At 39.0% G+C, this 19,232-nt stretch overlaps 2 protein-coding genes across 2 annotated transcripts in view; both read left to right on the plus strand.

Moving 5' to 3' along the window:
* Positions 1–1,310: 1,310 nt before the first annotated feature.
* Positions 1,311–3,070, plus strand: LOC128491377 (hyaluronidase PH-20-like). Its single transcript, XM_053463700.1, has 3 exons — positions 1,311–2,213; positions 2,369–2,458; positions 2,687–3,070. Exons 1-3 carry the CDS (start codon positions 1,311–1,313, stop codon positions 3,068–3,070), a joined length of 1,377 nt encoding a protein of 458 aa, XP_053319675.1.
* A 2,217-nt stretch (positions 3,071–5,287) lies between these two features.
* Positions 5,288–19,232, plus strand: part of LOC128491378 (mucin-19-like) — a 130,611-nt gene continuing 116,666 nt past the window's right edge. Inside the window, exons 1-5 of the mRNA XM_053463701.1 lie at positions 5,288–5,387; positions 15,498–15,512; positions 16,243–16,257; positions 16,764–16,778; positions 18,032–18,046. Of these exons, the coding sequence (XP_053319676.1) occupies positions 5,288–5,387; positions 15,498–15,512; positions 16,243–16,257; positions 16,764–16,778; positions 18,032–18,046 (160 nt within the window). The remainder of the gene's footprint in view (positions 5,388–15,497; positions 15,513–16,242; positions 16,258–16,763; positions 16,779–18,031; positions 18,047–19,232) is intronic.

The raw sequence follows: 19,232 nt of genomic DNA on the forward strand, positions 1-19,232 counted from the left end.
TGTGGATGTTATTCTAGTAAAGTCTCCCAATCCCCATCTTCTAGAATAGAAATAGCTATCTGGCTAACATTGGCTGAATGACTTTTTATTTTGCCTTTTAGAGGTACCTTTGTGATAGCACTGAATGTCGGGCAATGCTTTATAGCAAGAAACCACTTACATGGGCTTTTTGTTTTGTTGTTCTAGTAGTATAAGCAATTGTATTGAGACCAAAACATAGAAGGCATATAAGAAGCTTTCAGGTCATATAGTCTGCCACTGTTTTCCTGTGTAAAACCCACAAACCTTATTGACCCTTGGTCTATTCTGGATATTACCAGTGTTTTTACTTATTTCACTACATTATCCTCTACCACCCTCTCAGTGAAGTAAAACATCCTTATATTATATCTAACCCTCTAGTTTTAGCCAGTGGCATTTTGCCCTAATGACACACCTTTTCGATTTACTTCTCACTTGCTTTGGTCAATCTTTAATGCTGTACACCTCCTCCCCTCCAAGCTATCTATAGAATTACTTTTTAAAACTATATTTTCAGCATTTCATTTTGGGCTAAGAAAGAACAATCTTTCACATTTTAGAATGAGGGTACCAAGTGTGGAAATAATTGTGTTTACCATAGGTACTTAGTGAGTAAACTGGAAGTTTGCTGGCATGTCGAATATACATTTTCATATATAAATTAAAGGACATATTTGATGCACCTATATTCTTTTGACACTGCTGTCCAGCTGTTATAAATGTATGTATTCAATGACTGATTTGCCTGTTTGGACATCATAGTAAATGTTCATTACAAAACTGGGGCTGTATTTCTGGAGTTACGGTATGTGTATGTAAAGCACACAATATGTAAAAGTTACTGGTGAGTTATTGATTACAGGAAGGAAGAAATCAATGATGGACTGGTAAGAAATGTGAGGTGTGTCATTATAAGGGGATATGTTATCTGTCACAGACTGTAAAATCAATTGATTGTCTTATTTATCTGGCTGTTCTATGATCTAGTACAATATTGATGTCCTCATTGATAATATTACATTTGGTTAGCATTTAATAGAAGTTGTAAAGGGATTAATTAAAAATTATATTGTAAATATAAGGATACTTTGAACTACTACAATTAGTACAAAAATGCCCAATGTATAGAGATGCTATCATTTGTGTAAAGTGTCAAAGCCTGATGTTCTAACTTTGTGATAAACCTTAATATTACAACTAAAATACTCAACATCTTTTGTCATGCAGTACCTTATCCGAACACATAGATGGAACATTTCTGGTGTGGATTATCAGTAAAAATGTACAGAATGGTATTGGTCATGTTGGCTCTAGTAGTTCCTCTGTGTCGCTCAAGCCATGTACGAGTACCTCTACAAGGACTGTCTTCTTTTGCATCTATATGGAATGCTCCGACTGAAATATGCATGAAAAAATTTCGAGTTCCACTTGACCTGCGTTTTTTTGACATGGAAGGAAGCACATTGTCATGTGCAAGAGGTCAGAACATTACATTGTTCTATACTGACAGACTGGGATATTATCCATCAATACATCCTGTAACTGGCAAAATTTATAATGGAGGCATTCCCCAGATGACAAATATGCATGAACATTTACGGAAAGCCAAGGAGGATCTCACCCACTACATTCCATCTACAACGCGACCTGGTCTGGCAGTGATTGACTGGGAAGACTGGAGGCCTACATGGATTAGAAACTGGGCTTCCAAGGAAGTGTACAAGACGATGTCCATTGAGTTTGCATTACAAAAAGATCTAAGGCTCTCTCAGACAAAAGCAGCATCTGTTGCTAAAACACAGTTTGAACATGCAGCAAAACATCTGATGCTAAACACCTTAAGGATTGGTAAATCCATGAGACCTAGGCACCTATGGGGATTCTACTTATTCCCCAATTGTCAAAATTATGACTATAAACAGAATCCTCATAATTACACTGGTCGCTGCCCAGAGATTGAAATATTGAGAAATGATGGACTCCATTGGCTATGGAAAGAAAGTACAGCACTGTTTCCAAATATGTACCTGGAAACTGCTTTACGGTCATCAACTAATGCTGCATTGTTCTCCCGTCATCGCATTCAGGAAGCCAAGAGACTATCTAAAATAGCAAACGCTGCACACTCCCTTCCAGTGTATATGTACAATCGGCCAGTATTTACAGATGACACACAGGAATACCTATCTAAGGTTAGTACATATATTTTCCTATTAAGTCTTAATCAGTATCTGGTATTCAGATTCCTTCCATACAGTATGAACATTGGTAGATGAAGTACAGTATAGCTGTTATTCACAATACTTCATGTTTTTTTAATTGTGTTTTTATCTTTTTTAATTACAAGGTTGATCTGGTCCACACAATCGGTGAAAGTGCAGCTCTCGGCACTGCTGGATTTGTAATGTGGGGTGATATGAATTTAACTCTGAGCAAGGTATGTCAGCAGTATCAATTTGTTCTTCCAGACTTTCCACCTAATAAACTGTAGGATTTTTTTAATACTTTACTTCTATTTCTGAAAGTTATTGGATAATGTTTTTAGAAAAAAAACACAAAACTATAAAAAGAACTTAAAGAATAGTGAATTAAAAATACTTTTTTGCTTTACAAATATATTGAACGCAAAATATTGATTGGTTTTCTCTCTTTTTAAAAATCACAGGAAACATGCACAAATTTGAATAACTTTATTGTGAACACCCTGAATCCATACATCATCAATGTAACACTGGCTTCGAAGCTTTGCAGTGCGGCACTGTGCCAGAACAATGGTGTGTGCACGCGTAAGCACTGGAACACAAACACTTACCTCCATCTTAACAAAAGAAATATGGTTATAGGACGGAAAGATGGAAAGTATTTTGTGCATGGAAATCCGACAGTGGAAGATCTTAATCACTTTTATGAAAACTTTGAATGTCAATGTTACACAGGAAGAAAGTGCCGAAGACCTTCACCTCTGAGACACATAAATGTGTGCATAAGGCAAAATATCTGCATAAACACCAACTTGTCCACAATGTCTAAAAAGAATTCTAAAACTTAAAAAAAATGTGTTTTAGCAGCAAGAACATTAATTTTCTATTTAATACTATGTTAAAAAATGATCAATCCATTATTAACATAAGAAAAAGCTGGCAACATATCCATCAACTCTCCCTCATCACCAAGTTGGAACAAACCCTACATCTTGATCTGAATGGTTTTACAGTTCTCAGGTATGTTGTCTGCTGTTTTTATTGGCTTCCTTTTTTTTACAATTACAATAAATCAAAGTGAATTAAGGCGCTTCAAATAAACTTTTCAATTGTGATTTGTACAAAATAAAAACACCCTGCAAACAAGTAATTATATCCAGTACTTTGTGCAAAAAATAGGAAAAGCTGCTAGCACTAAGCACATAACCCTTATGTGACTATAAACATTAACTAGATAAAGTGCAGCACTCAATAATTTATAAAAAATGTTTGATAAAAGTGAATAAATGAAGTGCTTTGCAATCTTCAATAAAATGAATAAATCTATTGTTTCAATGTAACACCAATGTGAATAAAGTGTAATAAAAAAAATAGATAAAACACTTATACTTAGATTCAAATTGTGGATGATGTCTTCTGTGAGACAATTGAATTGAACAACCCAGTTTGCTCAAGCTGAAAAGCATTTGTTAAAGTAACAGAAAATTGGATTTGGACTCCGCTGTTTGTGGTATCCAAAACCTCTGATAAAAGGGTTCCGTTCAGTTTGGGGGCAGCTTCTTCTTGAGCATCAGCTCAGGATATATAGGAATTGAACGGAAGAGGAGATGTTTTAAAAACAAGAATAACAATAAAAATAGAAAACAATATGCTCAAATTCAAAGCTCCGTCTGTGTAGTCCATGCAACTTCCAGGTGGGCAAGATGCCTATGTGCATAACGCATTTCATCCAATCAGGCTTCCTCAGATGCATGTGAACCCCTCATCTCCATCCTCTTAATATAGTCAGCTGAATTTTGTTCACAAAATAGTCCTTTATTCTTTTCTGCTTTTATGTAAAAATCAGAATCCCTGAACTCTTCCAGAATTATAAGATCTTCCTCTTTTCTGCTCCCTTTATCCTAGCCTGTTTAGCAAGCTACCGTGCTTCTAGCAAGGGGTGCTCCTGGGTACAATCTCAACCTCAGGCCCAAGGGGTAAAAGCAAAACAATTTTGTATAAAAAGAAGAGCCTACCCCCCTTTTTAACTTTTAACAGCCACATGTTTATCTTAACTTTGCCTTCCAATGCTGGACAAGGTCTGTATCTCTGTCAGCAGAAGCTTGAGTCAACGTTTTCAATCTTTCCAAAAACATCCGTCTCGTTCTGTAGATAAGGTCTCCAATATAGCACACAGTAAATTGGCATGCCCACCTCTCTTTCTGCTTCACCACCCAATACCCCTCTTCTTTTCCATACCCTTTTCACCCATTTTTAGGAATGCAACTCCCATCACCTATATCATCATTCTGGCTGAGAATAATGGAAGGCCAGTTTGCCTGCTCTCATACATAGCTGGTACCCTAGGGGTAAAGTCGTACAAAATCATTACCAAGGCCCATTTCTACTGTTAACTGAAAAACTGGGAAAATCTAAAAAAAATATATTAAATGAATTAAATAAGATTAAATAAATAACATCTACTGAACAGATATAGTACAACATAATTCCTATCACTATATACTGAGCATGGTAGTGCAGCATAACCTCTACTACTATAAACAAGGGGGTGCCCCGTGGCCCAACGGCCGCCTAACGTGCACCTGCAGCTTACCGCTGTGGAGCTTGCACACTAATTTCAAATTAATGATTGTCTCTGTGTGACGGTGTAGAAAGTCAGTGTATCTGTGGCAGAGATCCAAGTGCCCAGAACAGAAAACACACAGCTACCTCCTTAAACATACCAGCACCTGATTTTATTGTCGTACTATCCGTAATTATCTTGTTTATATTAAAAATCTCTAATATTTATATTACATTTTGTCTATTTAATATATCCATTATTGTGCTTGTATTGTTTTTATCTTCCTAATATTAAAGTATTTTCCCCTTAATAATTGGTACTTATTGGTCTTATTTATTTTAACCCTTACTATGTTTGGTATAATTAGTTAAGATTTTCTATCTCTATAAAAGTAATCCTAACATGTATCCATGCAAACAGGTATCAGTGTAATAAATCACATGTGATATAATATGATTATTAAGGCTTTCAAGGATTTGCTATAAAATACAACATTAGGGCCATGGTTAAAAAGGATTCTTCATCGAATATTATTACAAAAAGCTGTTTGACAAAGGTGGAAACATTCTTATTTGGAATGTCCACTACAAATCCCTTAAGAGGTAAGAGAAATCTGAATGAACAAATTAATTGTTCCACATGACAGGTACCACCAGGGGGCGTGCTCAAGCAGCTTCCACCAGTGCCAGCTGAGGATTATAAGCACACAACAGGGCGGTTGGGGCATCACATATAAATCAATACAAAAATGGGTGGGTGGCTGGGTGGGTAGATTGGTATGCTGTTTACCATACACATGGGTATGGGGGGTTTACATTAACCAGCTCAAAAGGGGGTGGGGGCATTAATACACAAGGGAGGGGGGCTGGCTGGGTGCATTACATAAAAATCAATACACAAGGGTGTGGGTGCATAAATGCACAAATGGAGCTGGCTGAGGGCACAAATACACCTTGGGCAATACACAAGGGTGTGTGTGTGTGGGGGGGTACATTAATACTAAAGGGGGCCTGGCTGGGGCATCAATACAGAAGGGGACAAACACACAAACAACAAAGCAGTGTGTCTGGGTGTCAATATGGCAGTGCCAGTCCTGGTGTGTGTGTGGGTGTGGCAAAGCCTGTCCTGGTGTGTGTGCGTTTGGGAGTTGGTGTGACAGAGCCTGTCCTGGTGTGTGTGTGTTTTGGTGTAGCAGAGCCTGTCCTGGTGTGTGTGTTTGGGTGTCGGTGTGGCAGAGCCTGTCCTGATGCGTGTGTTTAGGTATCAGTGTTGCAGAGTCTGTCCTGGTGTGAGTGTGGTTGGGTATCTGTGTGGCAGAGCCTGTCCTGGTGTGTGTGTTTGGGTATCAGTGTGGAAGAGCCTGCCCTGGTGTGTGTGTTTGGGTGCTGGAGTGGCAGAGTCTGTCCTGGTGTGTGTGTGTGTGTATCTCTGGGTGTCGGTGTGGCAGAGCCTGTCCTGGTGTGTGTGTGTTTGTGGGCATTGGTGTGGCAGAGCCTGTACTGGTGTGTGTGTTTGGGTGTTGGTGTGGCAGAGCCTGTCCTGGTGTGTGTGTTTCTGCGTGACGGTGTGGCAGAGCCTGTCCTGGTGTGTATTTCGTCATCTGTTTCCTGGCACTTTACTTACTGTAGGAATAAATTGAACTATTTAATTTTTACTTATCCAGAGATAAAACACCCTCCTGAATTTGTAGTCACAGACAAAAACTTTCAAGGCCCAGAAATCAGTGAGAGGAAAAGTAAAGGTTTTGTGTTATTTACTGTGTTTCAATCTGCATACTTTATTAAAAAGGATCAGTGGTACTAAATTGTGGCTTCAGGCATCCCGTGTGTGATTACTTTTTTAAGTGTACTCATATACTCCCAATCCCATCACATAAGATTTGATCTTGTATTATCTGCTGAGTATTGATGTCATCTTTATCCAGTACACATGGATGCCGAAGAGTTAAGATTCTATCTATTTTATTTCCATAAAATGGCCACCAAAATCCTCAGTACCAGGCGCATAATGCTCTTAATCCAGCCCTGATCAACTCAGTGTGCGTTAACCATCCCAAGCAGTGTGCTCCAGCCTTGTGCAGTTATATTTGGCTAAACTTGTTTTAAATGGTTTGTGGACTGACTTTGATTTACTGTTTAAGTAACTTAGTATTGATAGAATGACATTGATCAAGTAACTAAAAGGCCATATTTTCTCTCAGTGAAAAATTAGTGCGGCCCACTGATGAAGTGGCCCACTGCGGAAAAAACTTGGACACCCCTGTTCTAAGTCATTTGTATACAACAATGTTTATGGGCAAATAATAGTGTAGCAAAGAATTGGAGTAATTGTTAACAAAGACAACTGAGGATAAGTTTTGACTTCCTAAAAAAAAGTGCTATGAGATGTAGTGGCGTTTGTGAAATAAAACTTCAGTGAAGTTGGAGCTGGCAGTTTGGTTTGCATGTGAGTTACAGTTTTCCCTGGCTTCATTATGGCTTAGCAACAACCCCAAAGAGATTCTGCTTTAGGAATAACAGGATGAGAATAGGACAAGATAGCGTCCTGTATAATGAGATTTGTTAAACCACCTAACATAGTAAAGTATGTATTGTGTGGCTCAAGATTTACCACAGGAAACACTCCCTGGTGTAGACTCCTCCTGATGCATTGTAAGCCCAGTAAGTTTGGGACTTTAACCAGGGCCGGGCCGAGGTGAGTGCATGGGATGCACAACGCCCAGGTGGCAAGGAATAGAGGAGATAGAGAAGCACCAAGCGATTGCTGAAAACTTTCTCACGGACGAATGGGTCGTTCAGGAAAAAGTTTTCAGCAACCGCTCTGTGGCCCTCTCTCTCTTCCGCCACCCACTTCAGAGCGGGGCGTTGCACACTCATCAATAAGAAAAGCGGGGGATAGAAAGTGAGAAATGGGGGAGAGGTAAATAATGAGAATCTGTAATAAGAATATTGAAATTAATAAATAAAAAGAAACATATAGGGGAGAGTTAATGAGGAGGAGAAAGATGTCAGTTCCCATGTGTGCAATTTATATGATGGGCAAGTCATATGTGTGCAATCTGGGTGCTGGGTAAGTCTATATGTGCAATCTTGGTGCTGGGCAAGTCCTTTGGATGCAACCTAGGTGCTGAGCAAGTTCTGTTGATTCAAGCTGGGTGCTGGGTATGTCCTTTGAATGCAATCTGGGTGCTGGGCAAGTCCTTTGAATGCAATCTGGGTGCTGGGCAGACATTTTGGATTTAACTTGAGTGGTGAGCAAGTTCTGTGGATGCAATCTGGGTGCTGGGCAAGTCCTATGGATGCAATCTGGGTGCTAGGCAAGTCCTTTGAATGCAATCTGGGTGCTGGGCAAACATTTTGCATTTGAGTGGTGAGAAAGTTCTGTGGATGCAGTCTGGGCACTGGGCAAGTCCTGTGGATGCAATCTGGGTTCTGGGCAAGTCATGTGGATGCAACTTGGGTACTGGGCAGGTCCATTGGATGAAATATGGGTGCTGAGCAAGTCCTATTTGTGCAATCTAGGTTCTGGACAAGTCTTGTGGATGCAATCTGGATGTCACGGCTGACCTTAGAGGTGTGGGACCTGTGATCTACAGTATCTCACAAAAGTGAGTACACCCCTCACATTTTTGTAAATGTTTTATTATATCTTTTCATGTGACAACACTGAAGAAATGATACTCTGCCACAATGAAAAGTAGTGAGTTTACAGCCTGTAAAACAGTGTAAATTTGCTGTCCCCTCAAATATAACTCAACAAACAGCCATTAATGTCTAAACCTTGGCAACAAAAGTGAGTACACCTCTAAGTGGAAATGTCCAAATTGGGCCCAAAGTGTCAATATTTTGTGTGACCATTATTACCGTATTTGCTCGATTATAAGACGAGGTTTTTTTCAGAGCAAATGCTCTGAAAAATACCCCTCGTCTTATAATCGGGGTCGTCTTCTAATCAGACCTCAAATAGAGGTCTGATTAGGAGACTAAGATCCAGATCCCCCGCACCGCTGCAGGGGACCTGGATCCTCCTGTCGTCGCCCCCCCCACCACACACTTACCGGTGCTTCCGGAAGGTGAAGTTGGCAGCGGGGGTTTGTATGCGTCCGTCGCAAATACCTTCCCCGACTGTCAGAGATCAGAGTTCCAGAGTTCCTGTTCTCTGACAGCCGGGGAAGGTATTTGCGACGGACGCATACAAACCCCCGCTGCCAACTCCACCTCCTTCCGGCTGCCGCGGAATGAGACGTCAACCCGCTGCCCCGGCAATACAGCAGGAAATTGGAAGCACCGGTAAGTGTGTGTGTGTGTGTGTGTGTGTGTGTGTGTCATTTCTGGAATGCCTTACACCCCTATATGCCACTCTGGCACTTAGGGGGTTAAAAGGCATATTATGGGGCAGAGTGGCATATAGGGAGGTATAAGGCATTTCAGGAGGCAGAGTGGCGTTAAGGGGGCATTTAATAGTGCACTCTGCCTCCTGAAATGCCTTATACCTCCCTATATGCCACTCTGCCCCATAATATGCCTTTTAACCCCCTAAATGCCAGAGTGGCATATAGGGGTATAAGGCATTTCTGGAGGCAGAGTGCTCTATATAATGCCTTTTAACTCCCTTAATGCCACTCTGCCTCCTGGAATGCCTTATACCTCCCTATATGCCACTCTGCCCCATAATATGCATTTTAACCCCCTAAATGCCAGAATGGGATATAGGGGTATAAGGCATTTCTGGAGGCAGAGTGGCGTTAAGGGGGCATTTAATAGTGCACTCTGCCTCCTGAAATGCCTTATACCTCCCTATATGCCACTCTGCCCCATAATATGCATTTTAACCCCCTAAATGCCAGAATGGGATATAGGGGTATAAGGCATTTCTGGAGGCAGAGTGGCACATAGGGGGTCAAAAGGCATACCATGGGGCACAGTGGCATATAGAGGGTTAAAAGGCATATCATGGGCCACAGTGCCATATTGGTGTGGCAAGCCTGGGGGCAGATGTGCGTAACTGGGGGACAGGTTGGAAAATACAAGAAATAAAAACAAAAAAAAATATTTTTCTCAATCATAGCTTTTATTAAAAAAAATAGTTTACATGAATTAACATTTACTGGTAAAACTTTTTTCCTTTAGGGTCGTCTTATATTCAGGCTTTTTCTTTTTTTCCTAAGTTAATATTCAGATTTTGGGGGGTCGTCTTATAATCAGGGTCGTCTTATAATCGAGCAAATACGGTATTTTCCAACACTGCCTTAACCCTCTTGGGGATGGAGTTCACCAGAGCTTCATAGGTTGCCACTGGAGTCCTCTTCCATTTCTCCATGACGACATCACGGAGCTGGTGGATGTAAGCGACCACATATAAGTACAGCATACACGTGATGGGGCTTATTTACTAAAAGTAACTTTGATGCCCAGGCCCCAACCCAAGGTAACTACCCAATAATGACAAAACATGACACCCAGAGTGGGTTGAAAATTCCACAGCCAATTTATTAATTTAACCTAGTCATTGCCATGCAACCTTAAACCAAAAACAAGGTGCGTTAAAAGGACAACGACTACGAAAAAACAAATAATTACATGAATAAATAACACACACAAAAAAAATCCATATCCAAATAAGACGTTGGGGCCCTGAGTGACAATTCTTTAAAGTTCCAGCGGGTTGTGGCTAAGTTCTTATACAGTCGGCAGTTCATAAAGTTTCTAGGTTTGTCCCGTTCAGGCGCATGGAGCCCTCATAGCAGGTTGAGTGGACTGGGAAGCTGAAAAGGAGCTTCCCCATGAATCTTCCATGGCCCCTCTCCCAAACTCATACATATCCCATCACGTCTTCAGTCTCAAGGGGGCTACCGTGATACCCACACATCCCAACCACAAGCCTGAAACCCTGTGTTTCCAGCCCAGGGTAGTTCCCGTCACACCCACTTCAGCCTATTCTGGACCCCATGGGCATCATTAATTTCACTGACTTCACTACACATTATAATGATCCCACCCAAGTGAGCTTTTTCTGTAAGAGGAGCTTGGATTGCCATATGTAAAGCAAAATTAAATAAGCAAGGAGTCTTAAAAGCTGTTTTTCTAACTGAACCCTAAATTAAATTACGCATAGCCAGCACAGCCCTTCTTGCAGGAGAGGTCTATCAGACATGGTCCTTCTGTAAATCTCTAGTAACTATATCTCCTGTAAATGATAAAACCCCTTATACTAATAATCTGGCTTTGAGTAGGCCTTTGTGTATAACAGCCCCATGACCTATAGTCACAGATCCAAAAATAGTTCTAGTTCATCTCATTCCATGATTTATGTAATATGGAAATGCTCCCATATGCTGTGGGCATATAACCAATATCACAGAATATAATAAATCTGGTCTTTAAATGATAGGAGATAAATACCATATACTTGACCTTAACACCTGAAACATATTTACAGTTAATTATTTAAATAAGGCAAGTTCTAAATATCATCCCTGAAGAATCTGCATCCTCTGCGCTATGGGACAAGTAAGAAAGGATGATGATGATGATAAAAAGTCCTTATGGCTGACTATGGCAATTGTTCTTTGTTAGGTGGCAGAGTACATCAACCTTAAACCTGCAACTTGGAGAAAGCTGATTTGCTGAATGTTTATTTTGTGGGATGTTATCTATTTTAATGTCCTTTTGACATTTGTGATTATTGCCTCAAGGCAATGTTTAGTCCCCCCTAAATTACATTGCCAATGCTACATTTACATTTCGTAATAATAATAATAATATGGTTGTGTGTTGTGTGTATTTGTTCTATTCAAGTCATAAAGCACGTTAAATTAAAATATCCTGGAATCATTTTCAATTTCCTAGAGACAGTGAAAGAATATAATGTACTGATTAAAAACAATCAGCATAAAACCCTCAGGTACGTTACACATCATTAGGGCGTGGGAGACAGTGTATATTGACTAAAACCACACCAGCCTATTTTAAACAAGCAGCCTCTTTCTCACCACTGGGTCAACAATTCTTATAATCTCATGTTTTTTACTTTTTAGTTTTTTTCTCCTACATAGTTTTCTAAAGAATTCAACTGAACCCGGGTCATTAAATTCAGTCAGTTTTCCCACATCTAACCTTCTACAAAATATTATTACATTTCATTCAATTTCATTTTGAGGGACACCTGCTATAAATGTACACATTCCAACTACTTTCTGTTACAGGCAGCCCCTGGAGCATCTATGCAAAAGGGGGGCATGACCTCATCTGAAAAAGTTCAACTACATGTTTATCCAAAGTTAAAAGGGGTGTTTTGACCTACCCCAAAACACTGGATCACAAGGGTATATATTTGCACCCTGGATAAGGTACCCCCCACTTTTATCCTGATTATTAATATTGAGGAACCCCATTCTGCCTCAGCCCAGACCTCAGTCCAGATCTGTGCCCTTCTTCAAGCACCTCTCAGGGCACGCTTTCGGTGAAATTGGAAAGGGACTTCATCTCAGCCTCCTCCCATCAAAGTACTACGGGGAAGCATCCAGCTGCCGCAGCAGGTCGGGCTCCCTCAACGAAAAGTGAATTATTTTTATATTGGGCTCTGGTGTTTCCTCTCTGATTCAACCTACCACTCATCCCCTTTATTTAGGTGTTTGAAGGATAAACTGTCAGAAGCCGCTACTTGAGCCCAGGACAGGAACCAGGGATCCTGGATACGCAGAGCTGAAATACAGTGCTAATTAAAACGTATAGCATATTAACCCAAACAATAGACTGAAGCAATGTTGAGGTTAAACAGTAACTGAGGTTATTAGAGGCACACTGACTTCAGACAACATTCTGCCCATACAGCCTGGTGCTACAAACCAGTCACCATATCCAGAAATACTCACGTAATACAAAGCCACTGATTTGGGGTGATCCCGAAGGAGGAGCAGGAAGCTCGCAGAAGTGATGAATAGTTCGGGGTCCCAGGATGTCCCAGTCCAAAAAGCTCCCTGATCCAAGTGCAGGACAGTGATGGAAAGGCACCCAAGTGCATTCCAAGATACAGCCGGACAAGAGTCCTATGACCGCCGTTACCAAACCATGTTCTCCAGATGAAATGAAGAACTCATCTTCCATTGATGGCCTCCAACCATTACGAATGCCTCCACTGAACCCCCAGCCCCCTTGCACATGAAGGTCACACAGAACGCATTAAAGGCACTCACACTGGTAGAATGGATAAAGCCATTAAAAATCTGCAGTACTTGGTGAAAAAACTAAGTGAACCATTGGATTTAATAACTGGTCAAACCTCCTTTGGCAGCAATAACCTCAAACAAGCGCTTCTGGTAGCTGTGATCCACAATGTTCAGGAGGAATTTTAGACCCTTCTTCCTTACAGAACTGCTCAAACTCAGCCATATTCTTAAGATTGGTGTGAATGGCTCTCTTGAGGTCATTCCACAGCTTCTTTAACCCCTTCACGATAAAGCCCGTACAGGTATGGGCTTGCGATGCAATGCATTCGCGACAAAGCCTGTACATGTACAGGCTGCTGTTAAATACCTGCTTTCCAGCATCCATGGAAGCCTCACAAGTGTGGCTGGCCGTGGATCATGGGAAGAAAGCACTCCCCCTCAAAAAAATGGCTGCCGAACCGATCATCAAAGATGGCGGCTGGCTAAAACAGAGTTTATGAAGCGAAGGGGTAAAAAAATAATCCAGCCTGAAAATAAGTCATGAGGGTTAGAGTAAAATGTAAATTGCTTACTTATGGGGTGGGCATGTTTTCAGATGTCTTCAAGATGATCCAACAGGGGCACTGAAGTGATCTGAGTAGCGGCGAGAGTGTGGACGAGAAGTATCTCAATTTGGATCAGCTGCCAGGTTAAAGTCCCCTCCCAAAATAATATTAGTAGCTGCTAGCTTAGATAAGACCTCAAATAGGCCTGACTATGAGACGACTAAGATTCAGATCCTTCGCAGCTGCAGGGGACCTGGATCCTCCTGTCCCCCCCCCCGCCCCACTAACCGGTACTTCTGAGTCCCCGGTGTGTAGCTGGGGTAATGTGTAGATGTCTACGCGATTCGCGTAGACAACGTCCGCTGCAGCAGGAAGGAGGTGTGGCTAGCAGCGGGGGTTGTCTGTGTCCATCGCGCAGACTTTCTCCGGCTGTCAGAGATCAGAGTTCCCCGCACCGGTGCCGGTGCCGATCGATCATGCATTTAACACTTGAAAGCCAAGGTGGAGCCGGGTCCCCTAAAAAGGCCCAGTTTTTCTGGTGAGAAGGGGAGTTAGGTAGCTCTTTTGAGCAGTCCCCCTCCTCTAGTGATTGTTTCAGTGGTCCTAACCTTTGAGGGGAGGGACCAAGAAGATCCAGCCCTCCTGCAGGCCGGGGAGGGAAGGGTCTGCATATCTTTTGTGGAGTGCGACCCTCGAAGAAAATGAAGTAGGGGACCTGGTGTCCACTGCGGCCTTATGGTCATTGGCACTAGCCATTTTTTTGGTTTCCTTTACTGCGGAGCCACTTGCCTTGGGGATTAAACAAAAAAAAAACTCATTATATATTGTGATGGGCAAAGCCAAGCCTTTCTTTCAGCAGAAACTGGATTTTGCTTTTTTATAATGCATAGTTCATGGGCTGAAATGGTCAGTGCATACAATGGACAATGTATCTCAATAAATCTGCAAACATTTGGTATTGTGAATAAGCACTATTTGCTGACTAGCTGCCACTGACACACATGTGGAAATCAAACAGCAGCATAGTGAAATGGAAACGTTGTTTTTTGGGATTTTTTTAAATAGTACATGCAGATCATCTATTTTGGCAAAATATTAGCTGAATTTCAGCAATTCTATAAAATGCTAGATGTATTTGTTTAAGTGCCCTAAGCGGTTAAATAGTCCAGTCCAGCTTCTTTATCGCCTGATGTTTAAATGTGCAATATCCAATTTACAATTTCTTGATACCTTGTGACTGGTTTTATACTATGTACTTTTATGTTTCTCCATGTTACTTACTATTTACTTTTAAGTTTCATAATGTTACGGATAGCAGTATTAAGATAGATATTAAGTAAAGTGCTTTGTTCATATTCTAAGGCGTGTTAGCAAATAACTCTGTCCAAAATGAAAATTATATTTTGGCAACAATTCTGTTTACATAGCTTTTTGATTAAATGGTCCGTTCTAATTATTAGAAAAAAAAACCTGACATATATATATATATAAGCAGTAAAAGGGGGACATTACAATGTTCATGTTAGATTTCTAACATCAACATTCAGTAAACGCTATCATGTCTAAAACTGCACTCTTATTTTTTATGTTGGTTTGTTCTTGTGCAGGTAAGTTATGAATATTTATCAATCAACTGCTTTTTTATGTTCCACATGTTACAGTTGACAAAATTAGATTTAAATTAGATGTTTTATATCATAATGGAAAATCAGAGACAAGTTGCAAACCTAGTATTACCGATAGTACTATTTGTCTTATTAAGTTGTCAATAATTTATTGTAAAATGCACTGAACTAGCTGGATAAAATTAACTTTAAAGAGGACCTACAATTTGTATATTAACAGTTTTTTTTTCTAAATTGTATATGTTATACCTGATCACTATAAAAGTTAAATATACCTTATATATAGGACTCAAGCGACCTATTTATGATTTTCAGTATTTCAGCTGCTTTTATTACATTATCCTTAATCCTTATTGTTATTTCTTTTTCTTTAAGCACACTTTCATTCAGGTAAGTAAAATTAGGTCTGCTTGCATTTTGTTTTCTTCTGCTTTTCTTGCCACTTGTGAGATATATGGGTGACTTTGGCTACAAAGGTAGAAAGGGGAGGCAAATGTAAATAATCACCTTAGCAACATCTTGTTCATATTCATCATAAATCAAAGTCACACAAATACACTGGAATTTTAATTTTCATTTAACAAGAAATTAAATAATGCAATAATAACTTACTTTTCTGTAGGTTCACATAACAAAGAAAAAAAAGGTGTGAATTTTATTAATAGTATGATTAAAGCTGTGTAATTAAGCTTTCTATGCACTGATATTGTGTAAATAAATGTGTCAATAATGTGTTTAAAGAAGAAATATGCATTGTAATTTTGTTATCTTCACTTGGTAATTGTTAGGTGTTGAGATGTGCAGTAAATTATATAACAATTCTATGATTCCGTAGCACTGTAGAACATGTCATGGAATTGTTCACTAAACTAGGAGCTTCAGGTGAATTGAAACTATTCAACTCGCCATTCCACAATGCATTATGAAGGGATAAACTTGGTCAGCTCTTCTTTCCAGCTTAGCTCTGATGAATGTGTTAACATGGATCGCAGCAGTACCCAATCAGTATTGTAGAACACACTTCACGTGATTGTTTTTTTATGGGAGCTATTTAATAAATTAGATCATTAGAACAATTAACTTATGTTTTACTGCAATATTTGTTTTCATCTTTTCATAGATGGACGCAATAGAGGTATGTTCAAGAAAAATAAGCAAATGCATAATGACAATTATATCATATATAGTTCTATGTCTAATATATGTGTTTATTTTAAATGAAGACATTGTATGTACAAGTACAAAGTGGTGACACTGAATAGAACATAATATAATAAATGAGGTTTGATGTGTGGAGATAAAAACACAAATTAAAACTTTTGAGAAGCACAGGCATCCAAAGCAGGCCCTTCAGAATATTTGAGATAGAGACTTCAGGGCAAACCTATGATGCAAAATAAAAATAAAAGTTTTTTATAAGGCCATTTTATACAGTCTCATGTCCAAATGAACACTACAAGCATCAACGGTTTAGACTATTTGTTGCTAGATAGAGTTTCCGACAATTTTCTGTTTTTTCTGCACACATCACGCCAGTTCCAGACATGTTGTCTTTACAAGTGTCATTGTACAAATTATGTAAGAAATACAGATGCTACATATAACAAATTGATTATTTCAGAAGTGTTTCTTTTCTTTCAGCAAATCTTCATTTAGGTAAGTAGAAATATGGTTTGCTTGCTTTCTTCTGTATTCTTTGCCAAATGTCAGATATATGGATGACTTTGACCACACAGGTAGGTTTTTTCCTATTGATTATTGAAGGTTAAGGGAGGGACATTGAAATATTCACCTTAGCAAAATGTTTCTTTATTAAATTGATTAATTTGAGTATAACAAGTCACTTTGGTAATGTTGCGGATGTCAGCAACCCATAATTTCTCTAGAAAAGTGTTTTGTCATTGACGTAAAATTAGTGTAGCTCCTAACTGTACCAGTTTTTGAGGGACAGTCAAGTTATCACAATCTGAACACCTGAATGGTTGAGGGGTATGCATTGGTACTTACATGAAATTAAGATATCTTGTTCATATTCATCATAACTCAAAGTCACATGAATGAGCAGAAAAGTGAAATATTCACCTTGGTATCATAGGCTGTTTCCATTCAACCTGTAATCAACATATTACATGTTCTTCTGAAGTCAGTGATCCTTGGATATGGAAGATAAATTATCACAATCCATTTAGACGTGTCCACAAGATCATTTCTGATATGCAGTAATAACATATACATGGACGAGCACATGAATACTAAATGTTGTGTTTACATATGTAATTAATACAATCTTTAAAAAGCTTACAAATCTATGAACAAAAAAGTACACTAACTGATGTTCTTGTCTCTATATTTATTTTCACCTTTATATAGATGGACGCAATAGAGGTATGTTAAAGAAAAATAATCATATATAGTTCTATGTCTACTTTTATGCATTTATTTCAAATAAAGACATAGTTTGTACAAGTAAACAGTGATAACATTGAATAGAATATGATATAATAAATGAGATAAAACATAAATTAAAACTCTTAGCACTGAGAACAGAACAGGAATCCAAAGCAGGCTCTTCAGAATATTTGAGATAGACTTGCTAGCAAATCTATGAAGCAAAATAAAACAAATGTTTTTTATATGGGCAATTTTACAGTCTCATATCAAAATGAACATTACAAGCATCAACAGTTTCTACTATTTGTTGCAACATAGAATTTCTGACATTTTTTTTTAATTATCTTATGCGCTTTACAAATCCCATCAGCTACAGACATGTTGAGTAAACATGTGTCATTGTACAAATTTCAAATTATCTATGACACAAATTTCAAATTATATATGACAATAAGCACAATGCTGATGCTTAATATTAGAAACTGATTATTAAAGAAATTTCTTTCTTTTTCGTTCAGCAAATCCTCATTCAGGTAAGTAGAAATACACTATGGTCTAGATTATTTTTGTGGCAAGCAAAACAGAAAAAAATTTGAAATCCAAAGTTATTATGCTACTGAATGTATCTTACCCATAGAGGGCAGCATTCTGCCCGAAGATATATTAGCCATATGTGGCAGTGTGCTCAATGTATCTATTGGTAAGATACATTGAGTAGCATAATAACTTTGGATTTCAAGCATATGGAACAATGCTACTTAATGTATCTTACCAATAGAGGGCAGCATTCTGCCCGAGAATATATTAGCCATATATGGTAGTGTGCTCATTGGTCGCCTGCAGGAGGCCCCCTGCTGGCGACCAATAGAGTTGCTCATATGGACATTTAAACTCCTGGCACCAGAGCTGCTGCGGTACGCGTTAACCCCGTATTAACTCCTTAACCAGAAAAAACAAAGAAAAAACGAACACGAAGAATGTCCACGAATATTCGCCCGAAGAGAAGACAGGAACGGGCGAATATTCGCGGAATACGAAGATTTTTTTTTTTTGCCGAAGACGAGCACGAAGAGCCCCCTGGTGCCCAAGTCTAGGATGTACACAGTGGTGACACTGAATAGAACATGATATAATAAATGAGGTTATATTTGTGGAAATAAAAATTAAAAAAATTAAAATTAAAAACCATTAGTGTTGATAAAAGAACAGGCATTCAAAGCAAGCCCTTCAGAATATTTGGGATTAAGACTTGCTAGCAAGTCCATGAAGGAAAATTTTAAAAAAATGTTTTTATAAGGCCATTTATACAGTCTCATGTCCAAGTGAACATTACAAGCATCAGAAGCATCAGAATGCTTCATCAGAAGCATTTATGGAATTTCTGACAATATTTTAAAATTGTCTTATGCACTACACACATCTCATTAGCTCCAGACATGTTGGGTTACATGGGTCATTATACAAATGTCAGACACAGTTGGACACAGTTGGATGTTGGACACAGGCACATTTTTCCAATGGATTATAGAAGGCTAAAAGGGAGGGAAAAGGAAATATTCACCTTAGCAACATTTTTCTTTATTAAATTTATTAATTTAAGTATAACAACTTAGTTTGGTACTGTTATGGGAAGATGATATACAAAACCCATGATTTCTCCACAAAAGTGTGTCCTCTAAACATTTTGATATTGACCTAACATTAGCATAGCTCCTAACT

The sequence above is a fragment of the Spea bombifrons genome, chromosome 4 (assembly GCF_027358695.1).
Source record: "Spea bombifrons isolate aSpeBom1 chromosome 4, aSpeBom1.2.pri, whole genome shotgun sequence".
Classification (NCBI taxonomy): domain Eukaryota; kingdom Metazoa; phylum Chordata; class Amphibia; order Anura; family Pelobatidae; genus Spea; species Spea bombifrons.

Bases quoted from the DNA above. Each gene is read 5' to 3' on its own strand.
- LOC128491377 (XM_053463700.1), top strand. From the start codon at position 1,311: ATGGTATTGGTCATGTTGGCTCTAGTAGTTCCTCTGTGTCGCTCAAGC. The intron at 2,214-2,368 runs GTTAGTACATAT...TTTAATTACAAG, and splicing joins CACAGGAATACCTATCTAAG to GTTGATCTGGTCCACACAAT. The intron at 2,459-2,686 runs GTATGTCAGCAG...TAAAAATCACAG, and splicing joins TGAATTTAACTCTGAGCAAG to GAAACATGCACAAATTTGAA.